This window comes from Musa acuminata, chromosome BXJ3-10 (assembly GCF_036884655.1).
Source record: "Musa acuminata AAA Group cultivar baxijiao chromosome BXJ3-10, Cavendish_Baxijiao_AAA, whole genome shotgun sequence".
NCBI lineage: Eukaryota > Viridiplantae > Streptophyta > Magnoliopsida > Zingiberales > Musaceae > Musa > Musa acuminata.
Genome location: NC_088358.1, coordinates 3521908 through 3539356, shown reverse-complemented (window position 1 = coordinate 3539356; position 17449 = coordinate 3521908). Strand labels below are relative to the sequence as shown.

The following is a 17449-nucleotide window of genomic DNA, read 5'->3' as shown; positions in this document are numbered from 1 at the left end:
TTTAATTGGTGCACATTTGTTGGCCATTGCACTGATTGCACTAGAATAAAATAAAAATTTAAGATCAAGAGTTTTTGTAGCAGTAATGTGTTCCACATTCTGAATACGTCATGGATAAATATGACATAGCCTAAGGGCAATCCATATGTATCAAACACAAATTATGTACATATGGACCATTACAGAAACAAACTATAACATACAAACTATATTCTAAGAGTAGTCAGACTTGGATGATGGCTACAAATAAATGAATGCCTGGTGACCTTAAAACCCACCTGAAAAAATGAAGCATTGATGATCAATAAATAGCAAAGCAAAATCACTCAGTGAGATAAATCAACAAGGAGCCAAATACCAAAGCCGAAGCAGAATGAGCTGAATAGGTTGTGGCTCGAGGATGCAAAAAAAACGCTTAGAAGAGATCCACCTTTCTTTTCTGCATATCCTGTTTCCACTTGGGTTGTTGATAAAACGCCTCTTTAGTCATACCCAGAACCGTCTCAAACTCGGCATCAGATAAGTAGGCCTAAATATTTGAGAAGTTGAATAGAACCAAGATCACCTCTAAATCTCTTGTAGGCAAAGCATGTATGGAAGCAAAAGAAATTTGGTTTGCACTACCTCTCTTTGTTTGTAGTCAATTCCGCTGACAGGATCGCTAGACTTAGCTTTCAAGCGCTCATAACTGAATGTAGCTTCACCCCCGTTTTCATCTATCTTTGGTTCATGTGTCACCTCAGAATCTGCATCATTGCTCTCTGATACAGAGCCATCTCCTTCTATGGGTTCCTTCTCTGATGAAAGCTCAAAGGAATGTTCTGACTCCGAGCCCATCATTTTAATCTTTGTAGAATCTGCAGCAGGTAATGATGGTCAGAAATATTCTCAATTACGAACATTAGAGTTAAGAGTACATCTCTCATCTCATCTAGAAGGTCTTTGATCTCATTTAAAAACAAGGCTGGTTGTCCAGGCTTACTGATTCTATGGGACAATAAGCTATAATTTTCACCCAGGCAATTGGCGCATGTTTCCCATTACCTCACATCAAACGATAAGTTGTTTTTGAAAAAATGGCATACACTGTCTTGTGGAAAAAGAAAACAAAAAGCATTTAGGAGATGATCCATCTCTATGACCTTGTTCTTATACTCAGCATGCACTATAAAGCAGCCATTAGCAATCATCAATCATATAAGATAACCTACTTATACTACATGGGATGATTGATAGACATTACCATTTGCAGTCATATCTGGAGTAGGGGAAGGACTTCTGCTAATTGTTGTTGTGGAGGTTTCTGAATCCCCCCTCTTTTGTTCAGCAGTTAAAACAGAAGACAGCGCAGCAACAGCAGCTGCTCGCTGTGACCCTTGGTTTGACCGTGAAGGCTTTGGTGCTGTAGTTTTGGTGCCTGAAGATGGATTAAATGCAGATGAAAGTGCCGCCAGGGCAGACGCCCTTTGAGTAGGTCCATCATGATGCACACCAGTAGACTTATCTTTAGACTGCAGTAAAACATAGGGAAGAACAATAAATTAAAATGAATCACTGAATATCTTCGTCTCTCAACTGTCAGAAGCATGTTCGTCAAACTACATGGTGTTAGATATGTTCTGCACTCAATTAAAACCCAACAAATAGTATGTTCAATTAACGTGCACAAAAAAATTCCCCATGAAAGTTGCAAGATAATAGGAATAGGAGAACCCAAGAAGGATAATATTCAAAATGGGAAGATTGATATTATTTGAGTGAAAGAAAGATGCACTTGATCTTTTTCTTGTTTCAAGCAATAACAAATATTGTTATTGCTAAGACCTAAGAATATGAAGACCACTAATACTGGAAATTATCATGAAGAATAAGACATGAGATCTCCAATAAACAAACAAAACTCAACTCAATTTAGTGCATCTAAACAAAAAAAATTGCACATTATTTTGCCAACACATTGAAATCAAGTGTAGATTCAGAGAGGTACAAGTTCCAAATGTTCTAAGAATTGTAAACATTGGACAAAAGTTAAAAAAGATGGATTTCTTGGATTCAAAGAATCATGTCAAAAAAGCCTTTCTTGATAATAACTAAAGAGATATTGTATATATGAGTTTATATTGATATCAAAAAACAAAGCAAAGAACACAATTTTTTCATAAGATAATTATATTTCTTTCCACATGATTTTCAGAAGTTACCAACCAACGTATAAAAAGAAGTATAAGCTTTTATAGTTAGTGTTGATACTGCATGTTGTGTGTTAAAAATACTTGTCTTAGGATAGAAACCAAAGCTTTAAATACAAATGAGACTAGATAGCAGTACTGGTCATCACATAATGGTTGCAACAAAATCATCTTAGTCAGCCATGAAGATAAGAGATAAATTCAAATACTTCCATGCAGAATGCCCTGACAAACTGATAGTAACACAAATATACTATACATAAGAATAAAAAGATAAGCTAAATTCATGCTTAATGCCTTTTCTTTTCTTTAATTAGGGTTATGTCATCAATAAAAGGTCAACCCAGAACATGAGGCTTCAACAAAACATTACCCTAACACATTCATTTTGTAGAACTAAACCTCCAGTTAAAGAGTAGCAGTGTACTATGCTTGCTTTGTTAACATGTTGAGATTGTTAAACATCTAAAGTAGCTCCACAGTGACTAATTCTGACACAGGATACAAGGTTTAGCCAGGCAATTATATTGCTGAGCTATGCTGGTGCCTATGCTAGTTATTTTATACCATGAACAGACTAAGTTTTTAAACAATTTTGGACACCATAAAGAGCATCCTATTGTTGATCCATATCACTCTGATATGGTTTGGTTTGTAACATAGGTGTAAACAATTTGAAACCAATGAGAGAGTCCAAGTAATTGCAATTGTGTCAACTTGCAATTCATTATTGGTTCTGATATTAACTAAGATGGCAAGAATCACATCAAGGACAATTAACTTGTATTTGAGGAGTCCTTCATGTCTACTTTTGTAACTATTTACACTTGGAAAGTTATAATACCAAGTGACAAACATGATAAAGAATTTTAAAAGTCATCCAAGTGGTCAATGATTAATGATTAAAAAGTTAACAAAACAACAGCAACAATAATAACAAAAGAATTGTAAGGTCCCAACTATATGGGGTCAGTTATATGGGTCTTTTGAGACATCAAAATTTATAAAAAGTCATATCTAAGTTAAGAGTATGTAAATCTTTGTTTACAATTTTTATTACGATCTTCTTAGGTCTTCCTTCACCTCTCCTCACACTCTACTATTAATAGCAATCATTTCACTTTTCTAAGAACAATATTTGCAGGTATAGTGCATGTTCCTACTATCTTAAGCAATTCTCTTTCATTTGATACTCTACCAAGACTACACCTAATTATTTACAAATGAAAATAATTTTCTTTTATTATATTTCCTAGTAACTCTATGTATTCTCCAAAACGTTCTCATACCAGTAACATAAAACTTTTATATTTGTTGTATTTTAATTGTTCAACACTTTGATCCATAAAGTATTGTTGGTCTAACAATTATCTAATAAAATTTTTATTTTGTTCTTAAATATACCCATTAATCACAAAAAACTCTCAACATGTTATTTTAATCATCTAATTTTTACTCTATGATTAACATATTCATCAATCTCTACATCTTATCCATCTAATTAGAAGTTCTTATAAAACACAAAACTTTTACATAATAAAAGTTCTTATCCATCCAATTAATTATATCTTCAAGTCTATTCTTGGTATTTTTAAAATTATTTCTCATATATTCAGTCCTAGTACTATGTAATCTATATTCAGTCCTTATACTACATAATATAATACCTTTAGTTTCTAAAGATTTTTTCTATAGCTCAAGTTTAAAATTAATTTCATTCAAACTTTCATCAAATAGAATAATATCATCCACAAATAACATATACTAGGGAGATCTAATCTATAAATGATGATCTATCTTTTAAATAACTAATAAGTTTATCCATTACCAATGAAAACATATAAGGATTTTATGTCGATTTTATGTCGTCCTATAGTACAAGGTAACTCACTAGACACACTCCTAATAATTCTAATACTAATGACTTCACTATCATACATCCTTTATAACATCAATATAATTAGAAGATACATCTTTCTTTTCTGACATTCACCATAATAAATCTCTAAGAAGTCTATCATAGTACTTTAAATTAATATAAACTATATACAAATCATTCTTTTTCTTTATATATTTTTCATTAATAGTCCTAATAATTAAATAACTTCTATTATTGCTATTCCTAGCATAAAACCAAATTGATTTTCAAAGACATTTGTTTCATATGTTATTTGATTTTTAATCACTCTTTCTCAAAGTTTTATATCAGTGATTTAAAAAGCACTATGCACCAAAAGGTGCCAAGGTCCCAAAATGCTTGAGGTGCCTAGGTACTCGCTCGAGTGAAGCTTAATGCTCTGAAATATTAAAATATAAAAATATACAATAAAATTGATAAATATGATTATATAAATTAAAATACTATTAACAGTAGTTAGAGGGGGAGAAAAGAACTGTTTATAATAGTTAGAGGGGTAGAAAAGAGTCATTGACACTAGAAAGTGGAGAAGGAGAGGGCCGCAGTGATAGAGGAACTTTAAAACCACTGTTTTATATTCGACCTTCAATCATTTTTTCTCAACATTCATATTCGACTTTCAATCACTTTTTTAAATTTTCATAGGATGAATCATAATAACAGTTATGAATATAAACCTTATTCTTATAAATTGATACAAAAGAGCTCTTCATTCATCAGACACCTTTAAAAATCTTATAATCTTGTGAATAACTAGTTGGTCTCCTTAACTCTTCCATACCTCAATAGGGATACCATTATGCCTCACACTCTTATTTATTTTTATTTTTATCAACCTACATTCACCTAAAAAGCTCTAATTTTATAATAGATCTATTGATCACAAAATCTACGACAATTATGGAATATTTATTAAATAACTTATAAAAATAATTTCTTCATCTTTCCTTAATTTTATTATCATTAATAAGTATTCTTTGATTTTTCATCTTTAATGCATATAATATTACCTAAATCTTTACCTTTTTCCCCTAACCTTAGTAATTTGATATTTCTATTCTCCCATTCTTACGTAAATTATCACTAGCCTTATATCCTACCATACTAGAAGCTCTATTAGTTTTCTTTATTTCTCCTTATTTTTATAATTTTATGAATTTTTAAAATATAAATTTTTAAGTAATAATTGCTTTTTGAATTTCCTCACACCACCATCTCTCTTTAAACCTACCACCACCAATCTTTTGTATATTCTCCAACAATCTCATTTGTTAAGCTCATAATCTTATTAGTCATCATCCCATATAACATTAATATATCCTAGCTAGCTTTCACACTGCCTACTACTATCTTTTTCTACTTTCATTTTTCAACAGCAAATATATAATATTGTCATTGTGTTAAACCATAGCAAATGAAGATCTTTCCCAATAATACCATCCAATGTTTTAAATAGGCGCTCGCTTAAGTGCTTAAGTGACATGAGGCGAGGCGAGGTCCAAGCACCTCACACGACCTCCAAGTGATGCGATTCACTGAAGCACCGCCTGGGAGCTTGCCTAAGCCCAAGTGTCAGTCACCTTAGGTGAGCCCGAGTGAAAGTGGTGTAGCGCAAGAAATTGTAAGAGAAAGGGATCTAGGCGAAAAGGAGGGAATTGATCTGAAGGCGAATATAACGAAATCGATCAATGCTTAGCGATGAAGAATTGAAATATGCTCGACGATGGATGGGAGGGCAGAAAATATGATCTCGTTAGAAGGCAAAAAGATAGGGTTTTGAAGGCGAAATTGGATGGCAAAAGACGCAATGGATGGGAGGGCAGAAGTGATCTCGTTGGAAGACGAAAAGATAACGTTTTGAAGGCGACAGATGGGAGGATAGAAGACTCGCTAGAAGACATAATCTCTTTACTTTCTCTTTCATGATATACCTTTTCTCACACCCAAGATGCGATGCATGATGAATGTAAGAAGCAATTAGTGTGCTGTGAGAAGCAATAAATAGCGTACTAAGTAGCAATAAGTAGTAAACTAAGTAGTAATAAGTAGTGCATTAAGTATTAACTCGCAATAAATAGCACTTTTATTCTAATTTCGTTGCGTCAAGATGCCATATGACTCATCCATTTCTAGATTTGGGTCAAAAATCACCTATCAAATAGGATTGAGCTCAAATTATGAGTCAAATTAGGCATAGCAGTCAAAGAATTACATCATGTAATATATATTTCGAGTCGATTACATTATTTCAATTTGATGTGGCATTTTTATTTTTATCATCATATTTATTAATTATAATACATATTTTTTATATTATAATATTTTGGAGGGCCTCGCTTCCCTCAAGCGAGCGCCTAGCACCTCTGACGTTTTGAGATATTGATGCCTTTTGGCGCCTAACACTTTTTAAACCATTGCTATCATCTGGTATGGAGCCGCTACAACCTCAAATTTAATATTACCATATGGTATGGAATATAACCTCAAGCTTAATACTACCATCTGATATGAGGCCACTGCAACCTCAAGCTTAATAATACCAATTGGTATGGAGACACCATAGACTACAGTTATGATTATGGTCTATCTTCATCTCATTTTTTATGTGAGTATTAACAATTACAACATCTAAAAACATTTAAAGTCATACAATCCTCTTCATTTCTATCCTCATAAGTTCATAACAAAAGCCCTCATGTGCTCCTTTAAATTCACAACATATTTTTACTACATGTCCATGCATATCTCCTCTAATAATAAGTTTACAAATTGTTCATATCCATTGATCTTTTGGTTTAATCATCCAACCCAATTTGACGGGGCATAAGAACTTATAACATTCAAAATTTCTCCTCCTAAAACAAAGCTATAATTCTATCCCCAAATTTCTTCACATCTACAATATTTTCCTTTAGATTCTTCTTTACAACAATGCTTGCACTTCTATTTATTATTTTTCCAAGAGTGATCAAACTCTAAATTTTTCTCTAGTATCCTTTAAAAAAATATTGTTTATTCTTCTAATCATTGTATCTATCAAATCTTGTCTTTTTCCTAAAAATATTCCTATATTCCAAGTTGTTATCTTAATCATATGATCTTGGACTAGACTCTTTACTTGCATCAATCCAAAAACATTGAGTAAAGAGGTCATCCAACCGTCCATGCGGTCTGGAAGATAAAGAAGCCTATAGTTGGTCATCTAAAAGATGATAGAACATAGACTGTTGCATCAACCGATTCTAATACTAAAACATTCAATCCATACAGGTATCATTCGAGGCTGCTTCATTCTCCACCAATTTTTGAACCTTGTTGTGAGAAGTTAGTTGGAACAGACCAAATCAGTTGTTGTGAGAAGTTAGTTGGAACAGACCAAGGGTTAGTAGTTGCTACAATTGGCAACCATGAGGGGTAAAAAAAAATAGAGAAGGAAAGTGGAAACGACAAAAATCAAACATTGTAATACTGTGTTTTCAATTCCCATCGCCATGAGAACAGGATGCAACACTAGCACTTGATATAGTGTATGGTCTGACCACTAACGGATACCAATACTGGATAGAAATTTTAATTCTTGGTATGAACATTATTTATCTATTATAAGTCATCTTAATGAAATATTCTATAATTCCACACTACAATTCACTGTTAGCTTTTATACAATTTTTTTATCTATTATCTATCAAAATTTTTAAGTTAAACATTTTACATATTATGAATGTAAAAGAATCTTTTAGCAGGTACTATTCTTTAACAGATTCAGTATTTGACCAAAAGTATGTCTTTCAATCATTTATTTACAAATAGAAATACTTAAAAAATCAAAAAACAAATATTTATTCATAAAGAGAGTATATGTGCATATCCAATTTTGCTAATCAATCCAATCAAGCTTATCCAATCAAGTCTAGACAGTCTTGATTCTGTTTTAAATGTTTTTTAATAAAATAGAAACTGCAAAAACAACTAATTCCCATCAAGGTCAGCTAATCCAACAAATTTAAGTTGAATGACGCTGCCAATGAACATACTGACAGAAACATAGATGATAAAAAAAAGAAAGAAAAGAAGTTGAAAAGAATAAGGAAGAAAAAGGAGGAAAGGATAAAGAGTATAATATAGAAAGAGGGAATTTCCTACAAAGTTTTATTAACCTCACTTGTTATCACTAATATGATGCTTGTTGTTATTGTTACTCGGTTGCCATAACGAGAAGAGTGTGCGAGAAAAAAAAAAGGTGTGAGGTGAGAGAAAAAGAAGAGAGAGAGATGGAGGATATTGAGATAGAGATAGAGGGAGTGAGAAAAATAGATATGGAAGGGTATGAGGATGACATCTAATGATATTATAAATTGGAATCCTCAATTTCTTGCATCTCAACAACCCATTGGTATAAACCCAAACTTATTAACTGCAGGAACCAACCTTCAACTCTAAATGGAAATTATTTGATCAAAATTTTTTTAAAATAATTGCACAAAATCCTAACCCATATATGGATTATGGATGGACAGGCATCAAAAGATCCATATAGCTGATGCCAAATAGTTGGAGCTTTACAGGAAAATCCTAACTGATGATGGATGGAAAGAAGCCTGAAGATTTAACAACTGGCGATCACATATTAATATTTTTAATTAGTTTTAAATATATCCTTCAATTTAATAAATTATATATATGATATAGAATTTACCATGTAGTAGTATTTGGCTTTTCTTTAAATTAGTGTTCCAATCAATCCTAGTCTAATTACATTGATCTAAGATGTCTAAGTACCAATAATCCCAAGAGCCCTTTATCAACCTAGAAAACTCAGTAGAAGCCATAACGTAATATCATATGCATCTATTGTTACTATACCCCACAACACTTATGTGGCTTCGTGGAGTCCTGATGCTTAAAAATAGTTAGATGATGACTCAATCATACTAGATTCAATTTAAGAATTGAGTTAAGATTCAAGTTAAGACTCAAATCAAGATCCAATTGAGCCCCAACTAACCCTTTTGCCTGAGGGGAGTAAATTTGTATTTTGATGCTAGTTAAAGCCAAATTAGTATCAAGAAGCTCCAATGTAGTATAGGTGAGGCTATATATTTTTTCTTATAATTGTCTGTGAGATTTGGGAATACAGGAATAACTTTTGATCCCTCAACTTGTATGGTGGTAAGATCTATTATTTCCTACTTATGAGTAGAAGAGGAAAGGGATGAGAATCTACAATTAAAAATCTTAAAAGCACTAAAGAAAAACTAAAGTTATCAATGATAATCCCCTTAAATTCCTCTCTTCTTCTCTATTCCTTGTCTCATTCTCTTATCTATCTCTTCTCTCTTGTCCAACTCTTTCTATCGCTCATTTCTCTTCTTTTTCTCTCAAAATATTGAAGTTGTCAAGCTCTAAGAGTGATACCTTCTTCCTTCGAAGAAGGCCCTTGCAAGAGAAAATTCTATCATATATATAAACATAAAAAACTATTTCACTACGATTAATTGAAAAACAAATGATACAAATTTTAAATTACTAATACCACAAACCTTAGTACACGCTAACGACACTTTTAAGCTGTTATTTAATTTTGTGTCAGCCAGCACTCCTGAGTCCTGATGATTGTTAATTGTCTGACATGACATCTTCAGATATGAAACCTTATCTTAAAATGATTTATGGATGAAAAAATATAAGTCAAAGACTCAAATTATATTTCAGTATAATGTATAGTTAGAGGAAAGAAAGAACCTACCATGACAGTATTAAGTATTAACTATCAAATATATTATGGCGCAACAGATGGCCAAATACCAACACAGCAAGTGATAGTTCCAAGTAATCATGGATTTATGTACAATCAGCACCCAGCAAGTCTTGCTAAACTCTAAAATCCAAATGTTAATAACTTAATATACATAGATAATGGATGGCTCAATCTGGTTAAGAAAACAAGTTAACATGGATATTTACAAATAGCAACATTAGAAAGTATATAATTATTTTGAGTTAAAGAAGAAAAGAAACCACTAGTTTCTTACAAAGAACTCACATGCAAGGAAGATTTTAGAACAAGTATGCAAACCTTTTCTTGCTGGAGGAGTAAAACAAAAAATACATAATTAAGATCTAGAAAGACAGGCTTTCAAATATCACTATTTTTTCTCTCTTCATTTTCTGGTCATTTTTGCTAGCTTAACAGTTAATTTTAGTACATGCAACTTCATAAGCTAATTTCTTATTTAAGTGATAAAGTTAAGCTTGATTATAGATGGGGTATAACTGTGTAAACTTGCTAATAAATATGTACCTCTGAAGCATGCATTCCAGTCCCAAATAGATATGATAGTTTCTTCTGGAAAGAATTTCCTTGAACCTGTATCATATGTTACTATTCTTAGTTATGCTAATATAAAGTATATGCAGTACAAATCAGAAAATAAAAGGTTACTATTCTTATTATAACAAGAATTTGCATCAATAAAAGCAAGCAACATTGAGTCACAAATTTATCTCGACACCAAGAAAATACATAACCTTTTGCATATACTTAGTGCATAGTATAAACATCCATAGCTTTAGGGAGATGATGCATGCATGACAAAAGAATTCAACATGATGGCTTCAAAAATATTCATGCCTTTCTCATTAAATAGGAAAAAAAGTATATCTACATCCAATAATTTACTCCCCCAAGTACAGGAGAAAGACAACAATAGCAAGATTGTTAAAGATCAGTAAAAGAGAAGGCATTTTTAGGTCCACATTATGGTTGGAAATCACCTCAAGCAGATCCGGGACTGAGAGCAAAAGATGCAGCTGGGTTTGCTTATGTCAATTTACTTTTTAGTCTATTTTATTCATAATAAGTTTACATCAGAATTTTCTTTTCTTTTTTTTTGTATATAATCATATGATTTTTGTCATAAAATTTGCTATTAGAAATACTTAGAGAACACTCTATTTGAAGGCTCTTTTAAGCTGGGATATTTGTCCAACTAATTTGAAATCCTTTGTTCAACCTTCAGTTTACCCGCCAAGATCAGTCATTCCCTCTTTTCTTTGGGGCTCATAGTAAACTTCTCAATTTATTCAAGTTCTTGACAGTTACATCTACTATATCCAGATAGTCACACCAACTTGAGCATGTTTAATTTACTTGAGATTGAAGAGATAAGAAACAATTATTCAATAAAAATGATACAAGGTAAAGCTCAACCATAAAACATACCATAGCCTTTGCAGGGTCCCAAGAGAAATATGTCGTGAAGAAACAAGGTTCATTACCCTCTGTAATTTTATAAAGTGGTGCATGTGGGGATAAACCTTCTAGTGGCACTGCAAGCTCTATGTATTTCTGAAAAAAGAAGTTTGGTAGCTTTAATTGTTGCAACAGCAAACTCTAGTATGACAAATAAAAAGAAAGCTCTGCCAGTACCTGTCCTATATCAAATGCATTTTGCTTCTCGTTGGAATCTACAGAATGTCCAATCCATACAAAGACCTCAGCGTGGGTGTCAAACAGCAACATGTCTTCAGTTAACAAATCATCTTGAGAATAATTGAAGACTTCATTAACCTGCAAGATGTACAGAGGAATATACAAGCAAGACTAGAAAGCTCACCAAATACATGAGAATTTCCATCAAACATTACAGTTGGAAGCATTCACTCACCTCTAGTTTTTCTGGTGAAGGTTGTTTGACCACAAATGAATAGAAGATATCAGAACATCAGATTGATGAAAAATAAATCAAAATAAATGTAGTCTTGGAAATTCATCAAAAGATATATTCCTAAAATTTATCAAACCTTTTTTAAACAAAAAGGTATACAAGTGGGGATCTCTAACAATATCTTGTTTGATCTTTTTGCTGGTATAACTTTGCTTCCCACCAAGAGCAAACCAGAAAGCAGAGCTTTCCGTTCCCTCCTTTACATGCTTTAGTGCAACACCTGGCTGCAGAAGAAAAAATAATTTTCTGTATTCATGGTGTTGGTAAGAAATTACTCTTATATATATATATATATATATATATATATATATATATATATATATATACACACACACACACACACACACACACACACACACATAAATGCTTATAGATATTCATACATATATGATATATCAATATGAGTGTATATATTTATAGATTTATAGATATAGTGATGCAGGCAAGGTACCTCAATAATGTAGAGGAATGATGTCAGTGACCATCAAAGTTCATAAAAAGCTTGCCTTTCCAAAACCAAAATTTGGCACACTAAAGCTAACCCAATCACAAATAGGTCAAAGCAAATTCATTCTATGATAAGCCAAAAATAAAAATGAGCAACCTTTCTACATTCTTGTTTGTTGAAATTAAATGACAGTAGAAATAAACAATAATACAGTTATGCAAAGACCCAAACAGGAACCACCACAGAACAGATACAAAAAATTGGCTAGTTGTGAACCAACACCGCAAGTCTTAAAACAATTTGCACCAAGATCTACCAAATTTAATCCATGCTCCAACACTGCAGCTACTTGGTTTTGAAATTTCCATCAAGCTTTTTTAGAAAGAAAGATTTCAAACACAATCCAATTTTCAATCAAAAGTTCCACTATGTGGTCATATCAATTGAAAAGGCAATCAAAATCAAATCTATGCAAAATCAAAGATATGTACTGCAACCTAGAAGAATGCCACTGATGTTTTAGTTTATCCTCAAGTAATCCAAGTAAAACTTGTGCCTACTCTCACTGATGGTTTATAAGACACCAGAAATAGGATTCCTAGGTACACAATTGGGTTTCAAAAGATCTACAATAGTAAAAAGTAAAAAAAGAAACACTATTTCATACACATCAAAACACATGGTCATCTTGAGCAAAGATTTATACACTGTAATTCACACCAACCATGATGATACATTTCTGGCTTAGTACATACTGTGCAATGACAGTCCACAACCACCTATGCTGGTCGGCATAGACCAAATGATCATCTTGATTCTTGACTATGTATTGTCTTTTGTTCGCAAAAATAAGATAATGCTAGAACTTGGACCACACTAGCCAAGCTGGCGATCGTTGATTATAGTTATTACTCTACATGATATGCATGTATGTATGCATCATGCAGCTACTTATCTACTAGAATAAATAAACACAAAGGGAAAGACAAGAAAACAAAAAAAGAAAAATCATATAGAATACAATTATACTTAGTAACTTCCCATGATATGTAGCAAGATAATGATTCCCTAATAAGCAGATATTTCTAAATTTGATTTTTTTAATCTTTTTACAACATTGGAGACATCTCTCTAATCAAGACAAGGTTGAAAGATTATTAGGAGTATTAAGTAAATTGATTTCATCAGTAAAATCATTTAGCTTTTGAGTGTTTATGCATAGTCTTGAGTGCCTAAACAACAACTTACAACAAGACTATTCCATGGCCTTCAAGCGAGTTGCAGCAATTTATAAGCTGATAAATTAGACAAATCTCTGACTTTAAAATCTAGAAGCAATCTCTGACTTTCATAAGGAACCTTTCTTTTATGATCTCATAAATTCTGGTCACACTGCCAACATATCACTGAGATATATACTGCATTTTTTGCAGCTGCCAGAACAGATATTTTTAAGTTCCAGAAATTTCATGTAAGAAATGTTGGCATATTAGAAGCAAGGTATGCAGTTTCGAATAATACTGCCCGGTACATGGACCGCCCGTTACCAGACGGTATATATATATATATATATATATATATATAATTTTTTTTTAAAGGTGACGTCGCCCAGAGAAGGAAAAAATAAAATTATATATATATATATATATATATATATATATATATATATATATATATATATATATATATATATTTTTTTTTTTTTTTTTTTTTTTTTTTTTTTTAATGGCGACGTTGCGTCGCCTCGACGACGTCGCCCGGACAAGGAAAAAAATAATATATATATATATATATATATATATATTAAAGGCGACATGACGTCGCCTTTTATAAATATATTTTATATAAATATAATATTTTATATATAAATATTTTATATAAAAAAATCTTTTATATATAAAAATGAGGCGACGTCGTCAAATTATATATATATATATATATATATATATATATATATATATATATATATATATATATACACACCGAGCGGTATACCGAATGATATATCGCTCGGTATACTGTATCATACCGTACCGAGCGAATGCCGAAACGTTGGTACGATGCGATATTTCAAACCTTGATTAGAAGTGTCCACTAACATTCTGGAACAGTGAAACAGAACAATTGGATTATAGATATTTTAAACAAAAAGGATGATTGTATTTACAAGCTCTAAAATGGGAACTGTGAAATGTGAATCATTCATAAAAAAAAATGGTTCCTTATGAAAGGATTCTTTAATTTACAATCTCTAAAACATGAACTGTGAATCATTTATGAAAGAGTGGTTTACCAGCTGTCCAGGAACAACCACTATGGAAATCAGCAATATGGATGTAGGCTAAATTTGAACATAACAAGGAATAAGTGCCTTTTTGTTTTAAATATTGCCTAAACAAGTTACCAACAATGATAAGGGCGGCATGCCAATCTGAACTGACAATAAACAAAAGCTACAGTTGAGTTCTTTTGAGTCAAATCAAATTGTCATTATTCAAAAGGGATACAAAATCCTATTTAGAGTTGTATTAATGCAAGTTGCAATGAAATCCTACCATGGTTTGTAGAAACATAAATATTACTGTCCCATAAGTTATTTTAGTTTGCTTAGTATGTCTGTCTAAGAATGAACTGTTTACTTTTTTATTAAGTTGTCATATTCATACTACAACTAAGATTTAAGTTCAAATCTAGAGGTGGCTTTACATGGGAGTATGTGGAATTACAACTTCTCCAAAAGAACGAAAAGTTTCATTCCTTCAGTAAGTTTAGAAGTTGGGTCTATAAAGTCTTAAACAAATTTTAGAGATAATTGTAATAGGTTTTAATCTGAATAATAAAGTTCCATTGACTTTAATTTATCTCTTTTCTGACGTTCGTTCTCTTTCTCTATCCTCTTCTATTTTTTGCAAACTAAGTACTTTGTAGCTTGTACACTGTTAATTGTCTAATGACATGGTTCTCAAATGAAAGAAGTGTATGTTGGCTTGACATGAAACGATTAAAGATGATAACAAATCAACCCAGATATTATACAACATTTTGCATGCTTTACCTTTAGAAATTCTGCAATTTGTGCGGCCCATTGTTGTTGTTCAAAGGAACTTGAACTTCCATTCCAATTGAAAAGTGAATTCCCAGATTGCAAAATGAAACAATCTGTGGAACTTAATGATGTTGCCACCTAAAACAGAATGATTATCATTGTATTGTAGTGCTCATGCATCCAACTCAAATTCATATATGCATGTACAAAGAATCTTTCACAGAAATGCCAATCTAAGTGCAGATGATATTTTGTTAAATAAAAATGGAAAGGTTCCATGGTGCTCATCTGCCATTAAATGAGGACAATACTTTTGTTAAATAAAAATGAAAATGTTCCATGGTGCTCATCTGCCATGATGGCTTATTAATGTGGCCTGAACAGCTTAAGAAGCTACTGAGGAAACCAAGATTGATTACTTGCAACCTTCTGGCATGTCAAGTGCCAGGTTAAGTCTTGTAGTGCCCCTCTTTGTTGAACTATACCTTCTATTATGCATATAGTGAGAAGTCCTGGTAGTTACTCATTATTTGATGATCTATTAATATATTACTGATAGAAGTCAGTTACAGAAATAGCTAAGCATGTTGCATTGGACGATCAACCAATAATAGAATATCCATAAGCCTCAATAACAAATTTTAGCTGCCATGTGAATTATTCTGTGCTCTCAAGCAAGGTATGCAATACCGTACCGTACCGGTGTTTCGAGGTTGGCTCAGTATGGTACGGTACCGGCATACCGAACGATTTTAAATATTTTTTTCTCTACTGTAGCGCTGTAGCACTGCTACAGTATAACACTGTAGCACTGCTACAGTATAGCACCGTAACACGTTCCGTCCGGTAGCGAGCAGTCCGCATATCGGTATGCCGTCGGACCATTACGTACCACCCGTACCGGACGGTACCATTTGAAATTGCATACCATGCTCTCAAGTAAGCATTAAACCCTTCAATATCCCAAGATATTCCACGTATCGACTCATGTTGGACAATAGAATCGGAAGAGCTTTCTTTATTATTTTTATGAATTGAGTCATATAAAAATGTTTAAAATTGTGAATTACTTCTAAACACCACTTAAATTTTTGTTTGACTACCGGCTTAATTTGTAATATGTGAGATGATAAGGTACCCAGAATGACAGGAAGTAAAGTTTTATCTTTCGTACTATATAAGCTAAGGATGGCACCAAGGAAAAATTCTGGGCTCAGACAGAATGATTTCATCACTTGCCCCTCCAACTGGTCTGTCATAATTTATCTGCTCAATCTTAATCTTCCTGAAGTTGCTTTTCTATCATAACTTTGCTACATAATAGTTCTTGTTTCAAGAAAGAGTTCAAATGGATAAAATGGGTCAAACATAGCAAGTAATCTACAAAAGATAACTTTATATTTGAGCAATTTTCGCTCAGGAAACAAGGGTAAGCACCATGGTTCTACATTCCACCCAGACCAGTACATACCATACCAGGAGGCATATACTGGTCCACCAGCTGACTGAGTCGCGGACCACCCTGAACCGAGCAGTCCAGTAGTGGAACAGGGCTTACCGTACCGGTAAGCATGGTGAATCAAGCAGTAAGCCCACCTAGGGGTAATTTACCTCAAAGAGAGGTGTAAAAGAGGACTTTTCAACCATATCTTCAATCACTTTGCCCAAACCTGCCTCTTATCTCTCTTTCCTTTCACTCAAATCTCTTTCAAATTGAAAAATTAGTTGAAGGAGAAGCCCAAATTCTCAAGGTGAATGTTGGAATTGAAGATCCAGCAGAATATTTCTTCAAAATTAGGTTAATCAGGTCCTTATTTCTTAGCCTGATAATCTAATTTTAGGCTTAATTAGGCCAATATTAGACAGAGTTCTAAGATCTATCTTCAATTTACACTTAAAATAGGGCATGATCCATAATAATAAACAATGCAGATCTTACCCTTGCAGATCTATCCCAAACGTGAGCGTATAAAATTAGGTGAATCCTTGCATGGTGATAGTTGCTCATTCTTTTCAGAGACAAACATATCTTATGACATGCAACAAGAGTACAATTGTGATAGACATGGCTCAAGCATGCTACAGCCTACATAGCCGCATTTGCCACGATCCTACTTGCCT

General features: G+C 32.7%; 1 protein-coding gene across 5 annotated transcripts in view; it reads right to left on the bottom strand.

Moving 5' to 3' along the window:
• Nucleotides 1–41: 41 nt before the first annotated feature.
• The window catches only part of LOC103999779 (villin-2), a 29440-nt gene continuing 12032 nt past the window's right edge, over nt 42–17449 (bottom strand). For 4 of the 5 annotated variants that reach the window (XM_065171728.1, XM_065171731.1, XM_065171730.1 and 1 more), the window contains 10 exons: nt 15338–15466; nt 11911–12058; nt 11775–11785; nt 11537–11677; nt 11330–11455; nt 10409–10474; nt 1244–1511; nt 625–857; nt 359–529; nt 42–278 (listed from right to left, as the gene is read on the bottom strand). In XM_065171728.1, coding sequence (XP_065027800.1) covers nt 416–529; nt 625–857; nt 1244–1511; nt 10409–10474; nt 11330–11455; nt 11537–11677; nt 11775–11785; nt 11911–12058; nt 15338–15466 — 1236 coding nt within the window. In that variant the 3' untranslated portion in view covers nt 42–278; nt 359–415. The remainder of the gene's footprint in view (nt 279–358; nt 530–624; nt 858–1243; nt 1512–10408; nt 10475–11329; nt 11456–11536; nt 11678–11774; nt 11786–11910; nt 12059–15337; nt 15467–17449) is intronic. The other variant, XM_065171732.1, reaches the window with a different exon arrangement.